The 21,928-nt window shown below is 55.9% G+C and overlaps 1 protein-coding gene and 1 long non-coding RNA gene across 2 annotated transcripts; one reads left to right on the forward strand and one right to left on the reverse strand.

Moving 5' to 3' along the window:
• Positions 1 to 510: 510 nt before the first annotated feature.
• Positions 511 to 1,015, reverse strand: LOC142870442 (uncharacterized). The gene is made up of 2 exons (XR_012918817.1): positions 917 to 1,015; positions 511 to 635 (listed from the first exon to the last, which is right to left on the reverse strand). It is a non-coding gene; the product is annotated as an uncharacterized LOC142870442 (long non-coding RNA).
• Positions 1,016 to 14,732: 13,717 nt separating this feature from the next.
• PGLYRP2 (peptidoglycan recognition protein 2) lies at positions 14,733 to 21,323 on the forward strand. The gene is made up of 6 exons (XM_012758439.3): positions 14,733 to 14,863; positions 15,441 to 15,669; positions 17,648 to 18,676; positions 19,296 to 19,506; positions 20,072 to 20,369; positions 20,873 to 21,323. The coding sequence occupies exons 2-6, from the start codon at positions 15,579 to 15,581 to the stop codon at positions 20,960 to 20,962; spliced, it is 1,719 nt and encodes a 572-aa protein (XP_012613893.3). The 5' UTR covers positions 14,733 to 14,863; positions 15,441 to 15,578; the 3' UTR covers positions 20,963 to 21,323.
• Positions 21,324 to 21,928: the final 605 nt, after the last annotated feature.

A 21,928-nucleotide genomic window follows, 5' to 3' on the forward strand; every position in this document is an offset into this window, starting at 1 on the left:
CGCTCTTGCTCTCAGGCTGGTCTCAAACTCCTGACCTTGAGCGATCCTCCCGCCTCGGCCTCCCAGAGTGCTAGGGTGACAGGCGTGAGCCACCGCGCCCGGCGCCCGGCCGACCTAGGTGTTCACTCTGAGGAAGGTGGGAGCCACAGAGGGTTCTAGGCGAAGGAGCAAGTGGCCTGACTGGGGTGTTTCCACCGGCGTCCTCTGGCTGTGCAATACCACGGGTGGACTGGAGGGGGAGCAAGGGCCTCCCCAGCACCCCGCGCTGGAGGGACTGCGGGCTGCAGAAGGTGGTGGAATTAACCGGGCGTTTGTTATAAACGCGGAGCTGGTAGGATCTGGTGACAGACCGGACGCGACTCCCGAGTCTGGACCTGGACGACAGTCAGTCGGGCTGGAGTTTTCCGTGGAGCGAACAGGAGGGGGGCGGGGAGGAGGGTGGGTGGAGGTCGAGGCAGGCACCGCAGGGAGAGAGGCGCGGAGGGAGGCAGAAGGCACAGGGAGTCCAGGTGGAAATTCAGGTCTTTATTGCACCAGCGCCTAATCGCAACAAAGCCCCAGGTGGGTGCAGGAAGATGTCTTGGGGCAGGTGGAAGGAGTCACGGGTCCTTGTCCTCAGAAACCCCGGAGGTCCCCTAGAAAGGGAGACAGTGGGGGTCAGGGGGTCAGGTGGCTGGGGAGGGGGAGGGGGAGAGGAGGCAGGGAGGACCAAGGTGGGAACAGAGGACCTTTCCCTCTGCCCCCCGGGGGGGGGGTTCGGGGTGGAGAAGAGCGACACCTCTCCCTTCTGGGCCGGAAATCCTGGTGACGGAATGGGGTCACTCTGGAGGAGGTCTGATGGGAGGCATGGCTGGGGAGGTGTCCCCTCTGGCCTTTGCCTGGAGTGACCCAGCCCCCTCCCCTCCTCCACACACACCTGCCTCTATGTCCCCATAGTCCACGGGGATCAACCACCACCTGCTCCTGCCAGGAGGGCCCAGGGACACAGGATTAGCGAAAGAGAGGGAAGATGACGCTGCTGACACCCAACGAATGAATCGGGTCACGCCAGTCAGATTCCTCCCTCTCACTCCTCAGCCAATGAAAGGCTCTCTTATCCCTCAGCCAATCAAAGTGCAAGCTCCTGTTTCTCATCCTATTAGACTCCACCTTCCGCCCACTCAAACTCCACCCCCCTGCCCCTCAGCCAATCAGACTCCAAGTTAGCCAATTCAAAGTATGCTCCTAACTCTCAGCCAATCATATGTTCATGTACTCCTTCCCCAGATCTGCTCACCTAACCGACTTCTGCCACGTTCCAGTCTCTTAGCCAATCAGGGGACCTGCCTCCCCTCCCGAGCCTATCAGAAACAACCCTCCCTGACCCTCAGCCAATAAGAATGCCCCTTTAGGAGAAGCCGGCAGGTGTCTAGGTCTGGCTCTGCCACTTGCCAGCTCTGTGACCTTGGGCACGCCTCCTAATCTTTATGTGCTGCTTTTGTTTTTTGGGTTTTTTTTTTTTTGTTTTTTTGAGACAAGAGTCTCACTCTGCTGCCCAGGCTAGAGTGAGTGCCGTGGTGTCAGCCTCACTCACAGCAGCCTCCGACTCCTGGCCTCTAGCGATCCTCCTGCCTCAGCCTCCCTCCCGAGTAGCTGGGACTACAGGCATGCGCCACCATGCCCGGCTCATTTTTTCTATGTATATGTTAGTTGGCCAATTAATTTCTTTCTATTTATAGTAGAGACCGGGTCTCGCTCTTGCTCAGGCTGGTTTCGAACTCCTGACCTCGAGCAATCCGCTGGCCTCGGCCTCCCAGAGTGCTGGGATGACAGGCATGAGCCACCACGCCCGGCCTCTGTGCTGCTGTTTTGTCAACTCTAAAATCACCCCCTTTCCCTCTTAAGATGGAATGAGGGTGGTACCCCCCAGGAGCCGGGGGCCAGGAGGCTGGGGGGACACGGCAGGAGATGTCAGAAGGGTTGGTAGCGGCTGGACGGTGAAGATGCTTATGGGGTTCCACTGTGTGCCAGGCAGAAATGAGAGGGAAAGGGGACGGGTACCCCAGAACAAAAACCAGCAGCAGCCAATGGCTGGAGGCAGGGAAATGCCTGGCATGCCCCCCGTTTGAGGCCGTGCAAATCGCCCTGCCTATGGGGAGAAGGAGTGAGTGGGTTGGGCTAGGGCAAAGGCAGCTCAGCCACCTCCACCAGGGAACCAGTAGCTGTCCGCCAGGATGTGACCACAGGCCACCACCTGAGGCTGACTTGGCAAGGTTTTGCAGTGTCAAAGGTCAGCTCTGCGGCCCCCCACCTCCCCGAGAGAACCTGTCTTCGGAATCTCCCCTTCACTGGCTTCGGGAATGGTCAGGAAGCTTCAGGAAACTTCTCGAATAAAGCTTGCAGGCTGGGTCCGAGGTCTCCCCAATTCCTGTGTGGCTTTTCACAAGTTAACTCCACCCCTCTGAGCCTCGGGCTGGCCCGAGGTGATCAAATCAGGTCCCCGCAGCAAGGCCCTGAGGCGGGGGCTCGAACCGGGGCCGTTCACAGGGGGAGAAGCTGGCGGGGAGAGCGTAACCCGCCCAAGTCGGGAGTTAAACACAGGTCAGATTCCAGGGACTGTGCGGCTGTTTGCTGGGCAGTCCTAGCCCCTCCTTACCGGGTGGGTGGCACCCAACTGGCCACTTAGCAGATGGGAGCTATTCTAATGGTTGTTAACCTCCGACTGGCCTGCGGCCACCTCTCCCAGCCTCAGTTTCCCTGTCTGCAAAGGGAATTGGGAAATGAGAGTATATCGACCAACTTCCTACCACTTGTTTGTGTGCCTGTTTACTTATGGAGGTGAAACTCCTATAACGCCGGATTAATCATCTTTAAAGTGTACAGCTCCGTGGCGTTTAGTCCCTTCACGGTATGGTGCAATCGTCACCTTTATCTGGTCCCCAAACATTTGCCTCGCCCCAGACAGGAACCCCCGTACCCATTGAGCAATCATTTCCCGCCCCCCTCCCCAGCCCCTCCTTCCTGCAGCCCCTGACATTCAATCACCAATCTGCTTTCCGTCTCCACGGACGGACCAATCTATTCTGGTCATTTCAGATCAATGGGACCACGCGCCATGCGACCTCTTGTGTCTGGCTCCGTTCACTCTGCGTCCGGTCGCGGCGTGTGCCAGGGCTTCGGTTCTCTTCCTGGCTGAGTACAGATACAATAACATCTTTATTGGCTGAATAATAGTGCTGGAGTGTTAACCAGTCTCCACTTCGAATTCCCTCCCCGAGGGCCCTGGGTGGCCTCAGAGCTACGAAGTGTGTAAAAATACACGGCGGGGGTTTGGCAGTTCCTCAAAAAAGTTAAACACAGAGTTGTCGCATGGCCCGGAACGTACCCCGAATTACTGAAAAGGAACGCTCAAGCAAAGCACACGCACATAGACGTTGGTCATCGCAGTACGTGCCCTTCGTCACGGCCACAGGTGGGGACGACCCAAACGGCCATCCGGCCATCCGGCGATTAGTGGATAAACAAAACACGTCCCACTTATGCTACGGGATATTACTCAGCCAGGAAGAGAACCGAAGCCCTGGCACACGCCGCGACCGGACGCAGAGTGAACGGAGCCAGACACAAGAGGTCACATGGCGCGTGGTCCCATTGATCTGAAATGACCAGAATAGATTGGTCCGTCCGTGGAGACGGAAAGCAGATTGGTGATTGAATGTCAGGGGCTGCTGGAAGGAGGGGCTGGGGAGGGGGGCGGGAAATGATTGCTCAATGGGTACGGGGTTCCCGTCTGGGGCAAGGCGAATGTTTGGGGACCAGATAAAGGTGACGATTTCACAATACCGTGAAGATACTAAATGCCACGTAGCTGTACACTTTAAAAATGATTAATCCGGCGTTATAGGAGTTTCACCTCCATAAGTAAACAGGCACACAAACAAGTGATAGGAAGTTGGTCGATACACTCTCACTTCCCAATTCCTTTGCCATGGCCAGAGGATTAAGAAAAAAACAACATGATTTCTCCCATTTTATTATTTTTTTGTTGTTGTGATTTATTTTAATTTTTTTTTATTTCAGCCTATTACAAGGGTACAAATGTTTAGGTTACATATATCGCCCTTGCCCCACCCGAGTCAGAGCTTCAAGCGTGTCCGTCCCCCGGATGGTGCACACGGCACATGTTAGGTGTGACTATACCCATCCCCTCCTCCCCCTCCCACCTGCCCGACACCCGGTGAATGTTATTCCAGTATGTGCACTTAGGTGTTGATCAGTTACTACCAATTTGATGGTGAGTACATGTGATGCTTGTTTTTCAGAGATGGAGAAATCAAGGCACAGTAAAGGGCCGGGCGCGGTGGCTCACGCCTGTAATCCCAGCACTCTGGGAGGCCGAGGCGGGAGGATTGCCCGAGGCCAGGAGTTCGAAACCAGCGTGAGCAAGAGCGAGACCCCTGTCTCTACTATAAATAGAAATAAAGTAATTGGCCAACTAAAAGTATATAGAAAAAAATTAGCCGGGCATGGTGGGGCATGCCTGTAGTCCCAGCTACTCGGGAGGCTGAGGCAGGAGGATCGCTTGAGCCCAGGAGTGTGAGGTTGCTGTGAGCGAGGCTGACGCCACGGCACTCTAGCCGAGGCAACAGAGTGAGACTCTGTCTCAAAAAAAAAAGGCACAGTGAGGGGAGCGAGGAAGCCTGCATTGGTCCTTGAGTCTTCCTAAACTCAAGCAGATTTACTCCTGTGGCCACGAGCCACACAGGTGACAGACACACACAGTGAAGCCACCACCCTTGAGCACAGGTGGCTCAGCTGGACGGCAGAGATTGGACAGCTTGACCCACTACTATTTCCCTGACCTGGGAAAGCCCAGCCAGGGAGGCCCAGAGCTAAGGGACTGTCACTTGTTCAGGCAGACAACCTTCCTTAGTTTTCATCTTTCCATGCCAGTCCTGTGCTAAGTGCCCCAAGAAGACTCAGCCATGGGGCTGGCCCTCGAAGAGTTCCCAATCTAGAGAGTATCCGTTTGGACTCAGATGCCCGCAGCCTCTCTTGGAGTCAGGGCTGAACCAGAGGAAGGAGCTTGGAACTGGGGGTGCCAAAAGGAGGAAGCCAGAGGGAAGGAAAGGTTTCCCGGAAAAGGGAATATTGGAGATGGGTTTTGAAGAATGCACAGGAGTCCCCCAGGTCAGGCGAAAAGGGTTGGGAGTATTTTACACACTCACGTACTTTACTAGTGGGGATGCAAAGTGGTATAATCCCTGGGGAAGGGAAATTGGTAATATCTGGCAAAATTAAATATGCATTTATCCACTTATAGGGACGTGAAATGAGCCAGTCACAAGGACAAATATTGTATGATTTCTCTTATATGGGGTCCTTAGGGTACTGACATTCATAGAGACAGGAAGTAGGATGGTGAGCGCCAGGGGCTTTGAGGAAGGGGAAATGGGAAGTTAGTGTTTAACGGGTACAGAGTTTCGGTTGGAGAAGATGAAGAAGTTCTGGAGATGGATGGTGCTGATGGTTGTGCAACGACTTGAATGTACTTAATGTCCTAGAATGGTACGATACCATTAACAGTGGCTGAAATGAGCTGGGTGAGGTGGCTCACCCCTGTATGTAATCCTGGCACTCTTGGAGGATGAGGCAGGAGGATCGCTCAGGGTCAGGAGTTTGAGACCAGAGTAAGACTCTGTCTCAAAAAAAAAAAAAAGAAGTTTAAAACGGTAAATTGTATGTTATATGTATTTTACCACAATAAAAAAATAGTGTGATACTACCTTGTTTGAATGACCAGTAACTCTAAGTTTCATGCGTGATAGTACTGTATTTAGTTACAGCGATATTTTTAAATGAGGAGTTGGTGTAATAGTGAAGTGAACTTTGCAATAATAGCATATTAATAATAATAATTATTATTGTTATATTTATCCTGCTATTGGAGCTATTTTTAATTGCACAGTGCTTCTAGTTACACAGTTATATTGCACAATCTTTGTTTTTTCTTTTCTTTCTTTTTTTTTTTATTTCGGCATATTATAGGGGTGCAGATTTTAAGGTTTCAATAAATGCCCATTTCCCCCCCTCCCCCCAAAAGTCTGAGTCTCCATCATGACCATCCCCCAGATGGTGCACATCTCACTCATTATGTATGTATATACCCGCCCCCCTCCCCCCTTCTTTCTTTTTTTGATACAGAATCTCACTTTGTTGCCCAGGCTAGAGTGAGTGCCGTGGCATCAGCCTAGCTCACAGCAACCTCAAACTCCTGGGCTCAAGGGATCCTCCTGCCTCAGCCTCCAGAGTAGCTGGGACTACAGGCATGCACCACCATGCCCGGCTAATTTTTTCTATATATATTAGGTGGCCAATTACTTTCTTTCTATTTATAGTAGAGACGGGGTCTCGCTCTTGCTCAGGCTGGTCTCGAACTCCTGAGCTTGAGCGATTCTCCCACCTCAGCCTCCCAGAGTGCTAGGATTACAGGTGTGAGCCACTGCGCCTGGCTACATACCAAATCTTATCCCTCCTCTGCTCAGAACCCTCCAGGGCTCCCTGTTTCTCCTACAACAAAAGTCAAAATCCAAGGCCCTTTGCAAATTAACTTACTTCTTTACTGGTTTCTCATTCCTCATCTGTCTTCTCCTGAAGATTTCAAGCATGCACAGGCTCAGTCACCTGCCTCGGCCTCCCAGAGTGCTAGGATTACAGGCGTGAGCCACCGCGCCCGGCCTATATTGCACAATCTTATTGTGAGGTTTTGCTTTTATTGTTTCGTTGCTATTTTGAAAAGCAAAAATCTTTCTGCACTCAAAAAAGAAAATCTCTAAAACTCAAACACTTCAGATTGGTGGCATAACAATACAGAAAGAAACTATTTTAGGTGACTTTACAACACAGTAATGTTTATTTTTTAGAGACAGAGTCCCACTCTGCCTGTCGCCCAGACTGGAGTGCAGTGGCACCATCGTAGCTCACTGCAGCCTCCAACTCCTGGGCTCAAGCCATCCTCCTGCCTCAGCCTCCCGAGTAGCTGGGACTACAGTTACATGCTACAATGCCCAGCTAATTTTTTCTATTATTTGTTTTTGTTTTTCTTTTTTTTTATTTATTTATTTTTTCTTTATTTTAAATTTGTAATTTTTTAAATCTTTTTATTTGTTTATTTTACATGGCTGATTTTCTAGAATCCAGTAATTTTTCTATTTTTTGTAGAGACAGGGTCTCAGCTCTTGCCCAGGCTGGTCTTAGACTCCTGACCTGAAGCGATCCTCCCGCCTCGGCCTCCCAAAGTGCTGGGATTACAGGTCTGAGCCACCGCGCCCGGCCCGCACCGTGATGTCATGGCCTATCCCTAGTGAAATACACCCACATGATGAAAAGAACCAGAAAAACAGAATCTTAAAACTGCTTCCAATGACCATATCATTTAAGGCACTGTTGATGTATTCTTCTGAGATGGATGCGTGTGTGTATTATGGAATAAAGCAGATGAGCGATTTTGTTGGTGTCGTTGGAAATTTGGATTTTCAGTGTGGGAGAACAGAAATGCATAAGATAGACCGGGTTAAACGAAAGGCATGTAGGCCGGGCGCGGTGGCTCACGCCTGTCATCCTAGCACTCTGGGAGGCCGAGGCGGGCGGATTGCTCGAGGTTGGAGTTCGAAACCATCCTGAGCGAGACCCCGTCTCTACTAAAAATAGAAAGAACTTAATTGACCAACTAAAAATATATATACAAAAAATGAGCCGGGCGTGGTGGCGCGTACCTGTAGTCCCAGCTACTCGGGAGGCTGAGGCAGGAGGATCGCTTGAGCCCAGGAGTTTGAGGCTGCTGTGAGCGAGGCTGATGCCACGGCACTCACTCTAGCCTGGGCAACAAAAGTGAGACTCTGTCTCAAAAAAAAAGAAAAAAAAAAAGGCATGTAGTTCTGAATGTGAACTGGAATCATCAACATAAACACTTGATGTATCTTATTTAAAAAAAAAAAAAGCAAAAAGATAGTAGGTGATTTTCTATTTGTGTCTGATGAAAAGTCCTAGAAACAAGAGTGAACCTAGTAGCCATGGGCACCCTAGCACCTGGACTGTGGTCTCTAAGTACCATTATCCAAACAACGGAACAAGGGCTCTTAGGAGAAATGCCCGGCCCCGGGCCTGTGGCAGGAAGGAACAACATGTTCCCAAAACATCTTGTTAGAACATTTTGTTACATCATGAAGCAAGATAGCTACCTGACACTCCAAGCCATGTGGAAAGAACTCAGGAGTAAACAAAGAGATTCCCAAGCCAATTTGATTATCAGGAATGATAAAAAAAAAAAAAACCTACAATGTCTTGATATATTTCAATAGCTGAAAATGTATGGGTTCATAATATGCGGGGAAGGGAAATCTCATTTGTTTGCCTTTGGAGAATGTCATGGGACCCAATAATTATTTTGAAAATTAAGGGGAAAAAAAAAAAAGAATCAAACATTTATCTCTTGCCTTTCCGGGCAACCTCTCAAATTCCTGTGCTCGAGCCATCGTCTTGCCTCAGCCTCCTGAGTAGCTGGGACGACATGGCACACGACAGCACCACGCCCAGCTAATTTTTCTAATTCTTAGTAGAGACGGGGTCTCGCTCTTGCTCAGGCTGGTCTGGAACTCCTGACCTCAAGCGATCCTCCTGCCTCGGCCTCCCAGAGAGCTGGGATCGCAGGCGTGAGCCGCCGCGCCCGGCCAACTGTTTTTCCTTGTAAAAGTGTGCCCGCTAATAGGAAGGAGGAACAACATCATGTAACTCTCACTGCGTTGTAGCTGCTAATGAACTTACAGATCTTGGCACTGATCGTTGACAGTAGATAATATCTCAAAAGAGAGACCGTGGGCGGAGTGTCAAAGAAATTAAATACATCGTGACGCGGCCCCTGTTGCCAGCTGGGTAATGGGTATACACAGGGATTCAACTTATAATTCTCCCTACCTTGTGAATGTGTTTGGAATTCTTTTTTTTTTTTTTCTTAATTTTTTTTTTTTTGAGACAGAGTCTCACTCTGTTGCCCGGGCTAGAGTACTGTGGCATCAGCCTGGCTCACAGCAACCTCAAACTCCTGGGCTCAAGCGATCCTCCTGCCTCAGCCTCCCGAGTAGCTGGGACTACAGGCATGCTCCACCTTGCCCGGCTCATGTTTTCTATATACTTTTTAGTTGGCCAATTAATTTCTTTCTATTTTTAGTAGAGACGGGGTCTCGCTCTTGCTCAGGCTGGTTTTGAACTCCTGACCTTGAGCGATCGATCCTCCCGCCTCGGCCTCCCAGAGTGCTGGGATAACAGGCATGAGCCACCGAGCCTGGCCTTGTGTTTGGAATTCTTCTTCTTTTTTTTTTTTTTTTTTTTTTGAGACAGAGTCTCGCTTTGTTGCCCAGGCTAGAGTGAGTGCCGTGGCGTCAGCCTCGCTCACAGCAACCTCAAACTCCTGGGCTCAAGCAATCCTCCTGCCTCAGCCTCCCGAGTAGCTGGGACTACAGGCATGTGCCACCATGCCCGGCTAATTTTTTCTATATATTTTTTAGTTGGCCAATTAATTTCTATTTATAGTAGAGACGGGGTCTCGCTCTTGCTCAGGCTGGTTTCCAACTCCTGACCTCGAGCGATCCTCCCGCCTCGGCCTCCCAGAGTGCTGGGATGACAGGTGTGAGCCACCGCGCCCGGCCTTGTGTTTGGAATTCTTCATATTAACAAAGTATGTGTAAAGTCCTCAGCCCCGTGCCCTGTGTCCCCTTGAGCAGGGAAATCACAGCTAGGAACCCGTGGAGAATATTCCCCCAGGGAGAGCGCCAACATCTGGTCCCATCCACCCCACACCCATTCTTTTTTTTTTTTTTTTTTTTTTTTTGAGAGAGAGTCTCGCTTTGTTGCCCAGGCTAGAGTGAGTGCCGTGGCGTCAGCCTCGCTCACAGCAACCTCAAACTCCTGGGCTCAGGCGATCCTCCTGCCTCAGCCTCCCGAGTAGCTGGGACTACAGACACGCGCCACCATGCCCGGCTAATTTTTTCTATATATATTAGTTGGCCAATTAGTTTCTTTCTATTTATAGTAGAGACGGGGTCTCGCTCTTGCTCAGGCTGGTTTCGAACTCCCGACCTCGAGCAATCCACCCGCCTCGGCCTCCCAGAGTGCTGGGATTACAGGCGTGAGCCACCGCGCCCGGCCTCACCCCACACCCATTCTTGGCGGCTTCCACACTGCCGGGGGCTGAGCCCACCCCCTCTTTGCAATAACCCCACGTCCTCCGTTGCAAAACTCCTTCCCCGCCAGTTCCAGGGCCAAGCGCCCGAGAGATCAGATCTCGCCTCTGCCCTCCCGGAAAGATGCGACCGACATCAACATCCGCCCGCTGGGGACTGCAGGCTGTGGGATCAGCGGCTCGCATCACGACTTGGCTTTTTTTTCCCCTTTGGTGAATTGGGTTCAGCCAGTTCTGGGGATGGCCGACCCCGGCTCTCATGATGGGGCTGTGGTTTGGAGACTGGCTGGAGGCCCAGCCCGGAGGCCCGGCTGACAGCTGGGGGAGGTGAGGGGCCAGTGGGGAAGCCCTGGGATTGGACAGGTGCCCCAGATGCAGAAATAATAAATGCCTGTGAGTCTGGACTCCTCGAGGACATTGGAGTCCAGCCATGATCACAACTGGGTGGATTATTCCCGTGGCCTGGGTGGAGCCTCTGCTGGGGAGGCTGAGGGCAGGTGAGGGAGGCAGCAGGAGCTCAGGCCGCCACTGTCCCCAGCTCACCCAGTGCTTTCCACATGCTAGGCACTGCCCTAAGCCCTGTACCAGTATCACCTTGTTTAACCTTCACAGTCACAGGAACCCTACACACCTGGCACTATTCTCCCATTTTAAGGATGAACAAAATGAGGACTAAAGGGAAAGCCACTTGTTTAAGCTATTAATAGTATAAAGCAGCTCAACAGGGATCAGCAAACTTCTTTTTTTTTTTTTAAGACATTCCCACTCTGTGGCCCTGTCTAGAGTGCTGTGACGTCAGCCTCGCTCACTGCAGCCTCCAACTCCTGGGCTCAAGCGATCCTCCTGCCTCAGCCTCCTAAGTAGCTGGGACTACAGGTACGCACCACCCTACCTGGCTAATATTTCTATTTTTAGTAGAGACAGGGTCTCACTCTTGCTCAGGCTGGTCTCAAACTCCTAACCTCAAGCGATCCTCCACCTTGGCCTCCCAGAGTGCTAGGATTACAGGCATGAGCCACTGTGCCGGGCCCCTGGCTAATATTTTTTTTTTTTTTTTTGAGACAGAGTCTCGCTCTGTTGCCCAGGCTAGAGTGAGTGCCGTGGCGTCAGCCTCGCTCACAGCAACCTCCAACTCCTGGGCTCCAGCAATCCTCCTGCCTCAGCCTCCCAATTAGCTGGGACTACAGGCATGCATCACCATGCCTGGCTGATTTTTTCTATATATGTTAGTTGGCCAATTAATTTCTTTCTATTTATACTAGAGACGGGGTCTCGATCTTACTCAGGCTGGTTTCGAACTCCTGACCATGAGCAATCCGCCCCCCTCGGCCTCCCAGAGTGCTGGGATTACAGGCGTGAGCCACCGTGCCCGGCTGATTTTTTTTTTTAATTTTGTAGATACGGAGGTCTCGCTATGTTGCCCAGGCTGGTCTCAAACTCCCAGCCTCAAGCATTCCTCCTTTCTCGGCTTTCGACAGTGCTGGGATTACAGGAGTGAGCCACCTCGCCGAGCCTGCATATCTCGAGTATACTAAATGCCACTAAATGGCACAATTTACAGTGGTGAATTTTATGGTAGGTGAATTTCATCTCAAAAAAAAAAAAATAGTTTTGGCATGTGTTGAAAAAACAAAACAAAAAAATGATTAAAACAGACATCCCGGCTGATAGGCTGTGGTTTGCTGACTCCTGCTCCGTGTCATCCCTTAACAAACCCAGAGCCGGGCCGGGCGCGGCGGCTCAGGCTTGTCATCCCCGCATTTCGGGAGGCCGAGGCGGGAGGATCTCTTGGGCAACAGAGGAGACCCTGTTTCTACATAACAAACAAACAAACAAACAAAAAACACAGAGTGGAATAAAAAAAAAAAAAAAACACAGGCAGCTAAAATATTAGCTCAGAGCTCCCCACAGACGGCTGTTTCCGCTGTGACTGTCAGGGTGACATCAGTGCTAGCACAGGGGACCGACTCTGAACTCGACCCCACGCCCAGCCCTGTCCCCGGCTCCTTCTCCCCTGGCCGGGTCCCAGCCCCGCCGGGGCGGCCGGGCGCCGGGCTGTGCCAAGGCCGGGCCCGAGACAGCTGGCCCCACGCCCTGGTCAGGGGCTGCTCTGGGGACAGCCCTGGTCTGCCGCAGCCTGCAGCGGCCTCCGCCTCCCCCGGCAGGTGGGAGGGACACCGGGCTGGGGAGTGATTCACTGCGGGATTCCCGGCCTTCCCGGGGCCTCCCGGGCCGGCCCGGCCCAGGCGTGTCGGCATGTGGGCGCGTGTGTTTCGGGGCCCACCCCCACCCCCAGACTGACCCCGCACCCTCAGTGGGGTCTGGGTTTCCGTGCATGCAGCAACCCCTCCCTGCCGCCCACTGGGTCCTGAGCCTGTGCCCCGCGCTTCCGAGCACCGCCCCCCCCAGAGAACCTGGCGCCTCCTAGCCTGGGACAGACGGAATCAGACAGAGACAGTCCCAGCCCTGCAAGCCCAGGCCTTGGACAAACGAAGGAACCCCAAGCCACAGAGCTGGGAGAAAGAAAGGGGGCAATCGGGAAGGCTTCCTGGAGGAAGAGTTCCGCCCCAGAAGGTCACACATCCCAGGTAGACCCTGCGGAAAATGCCGGCCACCTGGGACATGCCCTTGGCTGGGCACAGCTCAGCCTCTGCCCCGACTCCCAGCTTTAAAAGGAAATCAACAGTGCCGGGCTGGCTGGCCCAGGAATTCCTGGGTGTGAAGTTGTCTGAGGCCAGTCCTCCAACGTCTCCCCATCGGGAAGGGTCATAATTACTCCCGTCTGACCCAAGCCTGGGCTGGCGCCCTGGCAGCCTCAGCCTGGGATATTGGAATCACGCACTGGGTTTGGTGTCGCACCCTATTCTGGGTTCTAGCTGTGAGACCTTGGGCAAGTTCCCTAACCTCTCTGAGCTCAGCTTCCCACTGGGTAAAATGAGGATAAATGGGGGGCAGGGATTAAATAAAACCACAAGGGCCCCCCACAACCCCTGTCAGGAGGGAGAACAGAGGAGCATGGCCGGGCGCGGTGGCTCACGCCTGTAATCCTAGCACTCTGGGAGGCCGAGGCGGGAGGATTGCTTGAGCTCAGGAGTTCGAGACCAGCCTGAGCAAGAGCGAGACCCTGTCTCTACTATAAATAGAAAGAAATTAATTGGCCAACTAATATATATAGAAAAAATTAGCCGGGCATGGTGGCGCATGCCTGTAGTCACTTGGGAGGCTGAGGCGGGAGGATCGCTTGAGCCCAGGAGTCTGAGGCTGCTGTGAGTGAGGCTGACGCCACAGCACTCACTCTAGGCTGGGCAACAAAGTGAAACTCTGTCTCAAAAAAAAAGAAAAGAAAAGAAAAGGGAAGGGAAGGGAAGGGAAGGGAAGGGAAGGGAAGGGAAGGGAAGGGAAGGGAAGGGAAGGGAAGGGAAGGGAAGGGAAGGGAAGGGAAGGGAAGGGAAGGGAAGGGAAGGGAAGGGAAGGGAAGGGAAGGGAAGAGAAGAGAAGAGAAGAGAAGAGAAGAGAAGAGAAGAGAAGAGAAGAGAAGAGATCTTAGCACTGTATTCATCAGCGGTGCTCTGCATTCGTGTTGAATTTTTAGGACATTGCACTAAAACAATGATTTATCTGAAGAGATGAGAAGACGAGCCACCGACCAGGAGAAAATACCGGCAAAAGACCCATCTGGGAAAGGACTGGTCTCCAAAATAAAAAATAAATTAAAAAAAAAAATCTTAAAAGTCAACAATAAGAGGCCGGGCTCGGTGGCTCATGCCTGTCATCCCAGCACTCTGGGAGGCCGAGATGGGAGGACGGTTTGAGCTCATGAGTTTGAGACCAGCCTGAGCAAGATCGAGACCCCTGTGTCCACTAAAAATAGAAATGAATTGGCCAACTAAAAACACATAGAAAAAAATCAACCGGGCATGGTGGCGCATGCCTGTAGTCCCAGCCACTCGGGAGGCTGAGGCAGGAGGATCGCTTGAGCCCAGGAGTCTGAGGTTGCTGTGAGCGAGGCTGACGCCACGGCACTCACTCTAGCCTGGGCCACAGAGCGAGACTCTGTCTCAAAATAAATAAAGTGTCCAAAAATTTTATTTATCTTGTTGACGGAGATTTTCAGCGCTGCCTTAAATTCTGCACGGGCAAGGACACCTCGCCTGTCCCTGCCCTGGGGGACACCCAGCCCTGGTCATCCTCCCTGTGGTTCTACCAGGCAGAGCCCCCACCCCCCAAAATCCCTGGGAACCCAGGCTTGGAGGAGGACATCGTCTCTGACTCCCCCGGGGATTGGTCTCATTGACACTGTCCCTCAGCGCCGTGTCCCCAGCCAGAGTCCCCAGCTGGGGTGTGAGCAATGCCCCGCGGTGGCCTTCCGGGGAATCCCAGGCCTGGCTCAGGCTGGGCATTCTCGGACCCGCCCCGAGTCCCGCCCAGGGCTGAGTCCTCTGCCAGCGGGGCTCCGGGAAACTCCGCTTCCTTCCGGCGGGTTTTGGGGTGGGCGGCCCACAGGCAAGCAATTGACATGCGCAGCGGCCCGCCCCACCTGACACCCCACCTGGCCCCAGAATAAAGGGGAGCCAGACCCACAGGCAGGCAGCACTCGGCCACCACCGGCACCTGGGGAAGAGGAAGGACCTTTCACTGCCACGCCAAGTAAGCCCGGACGCCAGCTCCCAGGACAAAGCCGGGGACACCCAAGCCCTGCTCTCTGCTACCTCTGGTGGCTTGGGATCGGGGGCTGGAACCCACCGGATGAGAGGCGACATCTCCTGCTCCCTGTGGGCTTGGAGCAGGCCTCGGCGAAAACGGTCCCCAACCCCCCTACCCCCCACCCCCCACCCCGCACCTGTCCTCTGCCTGAGCCCAAGTGTCGGAGGCAAAGAAACCAGGAGGCAGAGCCAACTGGAGGCCCCTCTTTCCCTCCCCTCCCCCAGCAAACCTGGTCTTGCCAGCCAAGCGAGCCGGCAGCGGAGAGTCCCCTCTGGTGGCCAGCAGCAGCTACAGAGCTGTCGCTGCGGGGAGGTGGCAGGGCTCTTGGGATTGGCCTCAGTCTACCTTGTCCCGAGAATGGGCAGAGTTTGCTGGAGTCTGAGCTTCGTGGCCTCCAGATGCCCTCCTGGCATGGGCCTGGCTTCCTGACCCTTGGTCTCAGCCTGGGAGGGACAATGGGACAGGCTGGGGGAGACCTCGGGTCTCAGATGACCTTGACCCCAGACTCCCTGCCCCACAGCCCCGCGGCTGCCTCTGACCCTGACGGCTCTGCCGTTCACCGCTGGACTTCGACCGCGGCCGGGAGCCCTGCCCAGCCCTCCAGGCCTGCCGCCTTCCAGAACCAACCGCCGGAGTTCTCCGCGGAGGTCGAGCGGGCATGTCCCCTGCAGGCTGCAGGCCCGCAATGACGGTCCAGGGTGTCCTCTGGGTTCTGCTCGGATTGCTGCTGCGGCCGGAGCCGGGGACAGGTGGGTGCGAGGGCAGAGGCCGGGGCCGGGGCTCTCACTCCGTGGAGGGGTGCCCTGCTTTTTGCGTCGGGCAGTGGACGGGCCGGGGCCGGAGACCCCGGGGCGCCCCGGCTCCCAGGTCACCTCCAGTCTGAGGATCCAGATGTTCCCAACCCCATAGGGTCAGGGCAGGGGTTGAGGAGAAGGACCTGGAGCTCCTGAGGAGCAAAAAATAGGGAAGGCTTCCTGGAGGAGGAGACATAGATGGGAACTGGGACAAGAAGAAGAATGGCGTTTGGTGGAGAAGCAGGAAAGGGCATTTTGGGCGGAGAAGAACAAAGCCGTAGCGGAATGACAGTGCGGGCTGTCTGGAGGGGAGCCTGGATTCTACACAGCACAGTGTGGAGATTAAGACTTCCTGGGTTCAAATCCTGCCTCTGCTGCTTCTTTGCTGTGCAACCTTAGGCAGGCAACTTAACCTCTCTGTGCTTCAGATGCCTTACCTGTAAAAGGGGGCTGGTCTCGGTCCATTCGCGTTGCTCTGCCAGAATGCCTGAGACTGAGTAATTCGTAGGGGACAGGCGTTTATTTCTGTACAGTTCCGGATGCTCGGAAGTCCCGGATACCAACCCCTTGGCCTTGGACCTCCCGGCCTCCAGAACTGTGAGAAACACGTTTCTGTTCTTTGTAAACCACCCAGGCCCAGGTATTGTGTTGCCGCAGCACAAACAGGCTCGGACAGGGGCTAACAGGACCTGCCTCACAGGGGTCGTCAAGATCAAACGAGCTGGGTGGCGCACGCCTGTCATCCTAGCACCCTGGGAGGCCGAGGCAGGCGGATCGGTCAAGATCAGGGGTTCAAAACCAGCCTGAGCAAGAGCGAGACCCCGTCTCTACTATAAATAGAAAGAAAATTTAACATATAATAAATAAATAAATTAATTAATTAATTAATTAAAATTGGCCAACTAAAAATATATAGAAAAAATTAGCCGAGCCTGTAGTCCCAGCTACTCAGGAGGCTGAGGCAGGAGGATCGCTTGAGCCCAGGAGTTGGAGGTTGCTATGAGCAAGGCTGATGCCAGGGCATTCACTCTAGCCTGGGCAACAAAGTGAAACTCTGTCTCAAATATATATATTTAGCCAGGCATGGTAGCACATGCCTGTAGTCTCAGCTACTCGGGAGGCTGAGGCAGGAGGCTTGCTTGAGCCCAGGAGTTGGAGGTTGCTGTGAGCGAGGCTGATGCCACGGCACTCTAGCAGGGGCGACAGAGTAAGAGTCTGTCTCAAAAAAAAAAAAAAAAAAAGAAAAAGATTAAATGAGCTGTGGCCACCTCGGGCAGTGTGTGCAACACAGCAAATGTTTGCTGAATGTGAGCTGTTATTTAACTACCCGTCCTGGACCCGGCTTGGGGCCAGGTGACCTCGCACTTCTAGGTTCCAGGTTCAGCCACTGACTGCCCCCACATGGCGCAAGCCCCCCTGACGCTCCCCCTGGGCATTCTTCCCATTACCTTTCATGCTCACACCCCCCACTCCAGACCCAGCACCAAAACCCTGTCCTTCTTTCCCTCTCAAGATTTGGGGGGGGCTCTCCCCACTTTTGTCCACGACACTGCCACCACCTGCCTTCGGCCACTGCCATCACTCACCATCCCCACCGTCTCCCCTTCACCACCCTCGCACCCTGAAAAGTCCATTCCCCTTTGGCAGCCAAAGGAACCGCCTTAGAATGCCAGGCTGGCCATGTCCCTCTCCTGCTCTTAAGCCTACCATGGCTCCCCAGTGCTCACAGACAGTCTAAGCTCCTTAACCAGTAGGCAAGAGTCTGCGTGCCTCGGTTTCTTCACCTATACTAAGACGGGGGGGGGGTGTCCCCGGGGCTCTCAGACGAGGGAGGGGGGAGTCCGGGAGCAGGGGGAAGATGTGGAATCAGACCAGGAGGCTGGGGACTGGGTGGGGCTGGGCTGCAGGGCTGACAGGTCCTCTCTTCCCGCAGCCTCCCTGCCCCTGACTATGGACTCCGTGGTCCGGGTCCTGGAGGAACTCGAGCAGAAGGCGCCGGCCACCGAGCGCAGCCTCAGCGCCCCGGCCTGGGTGCTGTCGCTGGGGAGCAACGGCTCCCAGCATGACTTCTACTGCTCCCTGCTGGGGCCCGAGAGCTTCTGCGCCACGGCGGAGCTGGGCCCCTCCCCGCTGAGCCCGGAGCTGCAAGGCCTGGCGGAGGCCGTGGCCCAGTACGGCGCCTGGGACGAGAACCCGTACGGGGTGGTGCTGACACCCGATGGCTCCACCGTGGCCGTGGAGCCCCTGCTGGCGGGGCTGGAGGCGGGGCTGCAGGGGCGCAGGGCCGTGAACTTGACCTTGGGCGGCACGGCTGCCCCTCCAGACCTCGTTGGGGCCCCCGCTCCAGACGTGACGGCCCCCTCCCCGGGGGGACTCGGGGGTGCCTCTCCAGGTGCCAGCCCTGCAGGTGCCGGAGCTCCGGACTGCCCAGCGGCCTCGCCAGGTGCCGGGGCCGGGCCTCCGGCTACCGTGGACAGCCTCCTGGCGGTCACGCTGGCCAGAACCCTGGGCCTGGGCTTCCTCTACGGCCCCCAGAACTGGAGCCGCCCCGGTCTGGGAACCGAGGGCTGCTGGGACAAGCTGTCTAACCCCCGCCTCTTCACCGCCTTGGACCCCAGGGCGCCCCTCCTCAGCGTGGCCTTCCTCAATGGCGCCCTGGATGGGTTCCTCCTTGGGGACTACCTGAGCCAGGCCCCGGAGCCCCGGGCACCTCTCAGCAGCCTGCTGCGCCAGTACTACGGGCCGGCGGGCGTGTCCGGAGACCCCGGGCTGCGCAGCAACTTCCGACGGCAGAAAGGGACGGCTCTGATTTCCGCCGCCACCCTGGCCCCGCAGGTGTGGGGGGTCCTCGCCCTGATGCAGAAGCTGCGGCCCATACATTCCACGCTACGGGACATGACCCAAGAACAGCTGGCCCGGCTGGCCAGCCGGGCTGCCAAGGAGTTCACTGAGGACTTCCTGGGTGAGGAGCCCCTGCCCCCAGTGACCCTCCCTCTCACAGATGCATGCACTCCCAGCCCCATGTGGGCAAGGGAGTGCAAGGCTAGGGAGCCCAAAGGGGGCAATAAACCCTATGGTGGGGGTGGGGTGGGGCAGGACGGCTGTGCAGATGAGGAAAAGCTACAGTTGGGCTTTGAGGGATGATTAGGAGTTCATCTGGTTTTTGGGGTTTTTTTTTTGAGAGAGAGAGAGAGAGGGACTCACTCTGTTGCCCAGGCTGGAGTGCAGTGGTGCAATCATAACTCATTGCAACCTCGGGCTCCTGGGCTCAAGTGATCCTCCTGCCTCAGCCTCCCGAGTAGCTGGGACTACAGGCATGCGCCACCATGCCCGGCTCATTTTTTCGATTTTTAGTTGTTTGGCTAAATTTCTTTCTACTTTTAGTAGAGACGGGGTCTCGCTCTTGCTCAGGCTGGTGTCCAACCCCTGACCTCAAACGATCCTCCCGCCTCGGCCTCCCAGAGTGCTGGGATGACAGGCGTGAGCCACTGCGCCCCGGGGCCACTGTGCCCTCCAAGGGGCATGCAGGCGCAGGCAGAGAGACGCTTGCTGACGCCGGCCTGGGACCCCCTTGTTCGTAGGATGCCCGGCCATCCACCCGCGCTGTCTCTGGGAGGCGGCGCCGTACCGGGGCAGCCCGAAGCCGCTGCAGCTGCCGCTCGAGTTCCTGTACGTGCACCACACGTACGAGCCCGCGCAGCCCTGCACCGACTTCGCGCGCTGCGCAGCCGACATGCGCTCCATGCAGCGCTTCCACCAGGACGGGAACGGATGGGAAGACATCGGCTACAGGTGGGCGGGGCCGACGCGGAGGGGCGGGGCATGCGTGGGCGGGGCCCGGCTCGGGGGCGGGGCCTGGAGCCGCGGAAAGCGGGCAGCAAGGAGGAGGGGGTTCAGACGGAGGGGGTCCAGTTGGAGAGGTGGCATGGCCCAGACTGGCGGGGGGCCTTAATAGGGGCCGTGAATCGGGACAAGGCGGGACTCTAGAGTCAGGGGAGAGAACTAGGACTGGGGGAGGGACCTGGGGGAGGGGCGGGGCGTGGGGCAGGGTCCGAGTCGGGGGCAGGACGGTGGCGGGCTCAGACAGGAGAGGGCTCTGGACCGCGCAGGAGCTGGACTTGGGAAAAGGCGGAGGGGCAGGGTCGGGGAAAGGGGCGTGGCCAGTGCCAAGGGGCGGGCCCAGAGAGACAGGACGGTTCCGGGGGTGCCCCTCTGGGTGAGAGTGGGACGGAGCCGGACGTGACAGAGGCGGTGCCACCGCGCGGGACTTGGGGTCGGTGGCGCTCGGCACAGGGGGCGGGATCCGGGCGCGGCGACCCTCACGCCGCGCGGTTCCTCCTTCCCGGCCCCTCCGCAGCTTCGTGGTGGGCTCCGACGGCTACGTGTACGAGGGCCGCGGCTGGCACTGGGTGGGCGCGCACACGCTCGGCCACAACCAGCTCGGCTTCGGCGTGGCCATCGTGGGCAACTACACGGCGGCGCTGCCCTCCGAGGCCGCGCTGCGCACGGTGCGCGACGAGCTCCCGAGCTGCGCGGTGCGCGCCGGGCTCCTGCGGCCCCACTACGCCGCGCTGGGCCACCGCCAGCTGGTGCGCACCCACTGCCCCGGCGACGCGCTCTTCCGCCGCTTGAGCACCTGGCCGCACTTCCGAGCGGTGAGTCCGCCCTGCGCGCGCGCCACCTCGGCCACCCGCCCGACCCTGGCGTCCCCCCTGCCCCCTGCCCAAGGGCCCTCTGTCCATACAGCGCTAGCCTGCCCTGTGACCCTTTGCCCGCACAACCTCTGTCCAGCCCCTGGCCCCGTGTCGCAACCCTCCGCCCGGACAGTCTCAGCCCTGAGGACGCTTGTTCCGCTGGAGCTGCCTCGGTCCCCCCCGCCAGCACGACCTTGGCCCGATGACGTCATCCAAGCCCCTGACCCTCATCCCTAAAACGCCTCTCTAATCACACCTGGATAACCTCACGCCACCTGCCCGCCGCTGCTCCGTTTCGTTAGGCTATTATTGCTCTGCCCGTCCTGGCCCTCCTGCAGGTGGCTTTGTTACCACTCCTACCCTTTGGGTCCCTGTCCCCTCCCCCACCAGGGTTCCACAAGCGAGGAGGGCAGACCTAGCCACCTCCCCCTCCCCCAAGCCTCACACTGTCTCGTCTTTTCTAGATTGTGAAGCCAAGAACTGCCAGGAGGACCTCTGAGAGATCCAGGAGGGAGCCGCCCGCCCTGGCCCCGGCGGCCACAGAGCCCCAGTAAAGAGGCCATGCGGGCCGGGCGCGGTGGCTCACGCCTGTCACCCCAGCACTCTGGGAGGCCCAGGCGGGAGGATCGCTCAAGGTCAGGAGTCTGAGACCAGCCTGAGCAAGATCAAGACTCCATCTCTACTAAAAAAATCTAAAGAAGTTAATTGGACAACTAAAAATATATAGAAAAAATTAGCCGGGCATGGTGGCGCATGCCTGTAGTCCCAGCTACTCGGGAGGCTGAGCCAGGAGGATCGCTTGAGCCCAGGAGTTGGAGGTTGCTGTGAGCGAGGCTGACGCCACGCCACTCTAGCCCAGGCGACAGAGTGAGACTCTGTCTCAAATAAATAAATAAAGAGGCCATGGAAAAGACAGTCTCTCTGAGTGTTCAATCACAGTGTCTTAGTTGGGGTTTGCCCAGAAGCAGAGCCTGAGGCGAGGATTCCGGCACATGTAGTTTAGCTAGAGGTGGTCTCAGGACTTAGCAGCTTGGGAACAAGGTGCTGGGGATGGGAGGGGAGGGAAGGCAGCCAGGAAAGGAGGAGTTATCAAGTGAGTTTCCACTGTGGGCAACCACTCAAGGGGTGAGAGAGCTGGGGTGTTTACACACTGATTCCCATCGGCGATTAGTTGAGGGCTGCTCTCGGGGGACATGTTCATTCATCGGCACGCTGGGGCTGCTTGTTACATGGGCAGAATGGCTCCATCTGCCAGATGCAAATGGTCGCAAATTGTCACCTCCTCCGGGAAGCCCTCCCTGATTTTTTCCCCCCGGGCTCAAAGAGAAGCACTTCTGCTCAGCCTCTACTCCAATCTGCCTATTTCCTTCCAAATCCTCTTCACCAGCTAGAAATGTCCCGTGCTTGAGTTGGGGATCTCCCTCCTTCGCTGGTGTGTATGTGAGCTCTAGGAGGGGCGGGAACCAAGTTTATTCAGTCCCCCACCCCATGGCTTCTCCAGCCCCTGGCACACAGTAGGC

The sequence above is a fragment of the Microcebus murinus genome, chromosome 4 (assembly GCF_040939455.1).
Source record: "Microcebus murinus isolate Inina chromosome 4, M.murinus_Inina_mat1.0, whole genome shotgun sequence".
Taxonomy (NCBI): domain Eukaryota; kingdom Metazoa; phylum Chordata; class Mammalia; order Primates; family Cheirogaleidae; genus Microcebus; species Microcebus murinus.

Coding starts and splice junctions, on each gene's coding strand:
- PGLYRP2 (XM_012758439.3), top strand. CDS start 15,579: ATGTCCCCTGCAGGCTGCAGGCCCGCAATGACGGTCCAGGGTGTCCTC. Junction 15,670..17,647: donor GCGGCCGGAGCCGGGGACAG/GTGGGTGCGAGG, acceptor CTCTTCCCGCAG/CCTCCCTGCCCCTGACTATG. Junction 20,370..20,872: donor CCTGGCCGCACTTCCGAGCG/GTGAGTCCGCCC, acceptor CGTCTTTTCTAG/ATTGTGAAGCCAAGAACTGC.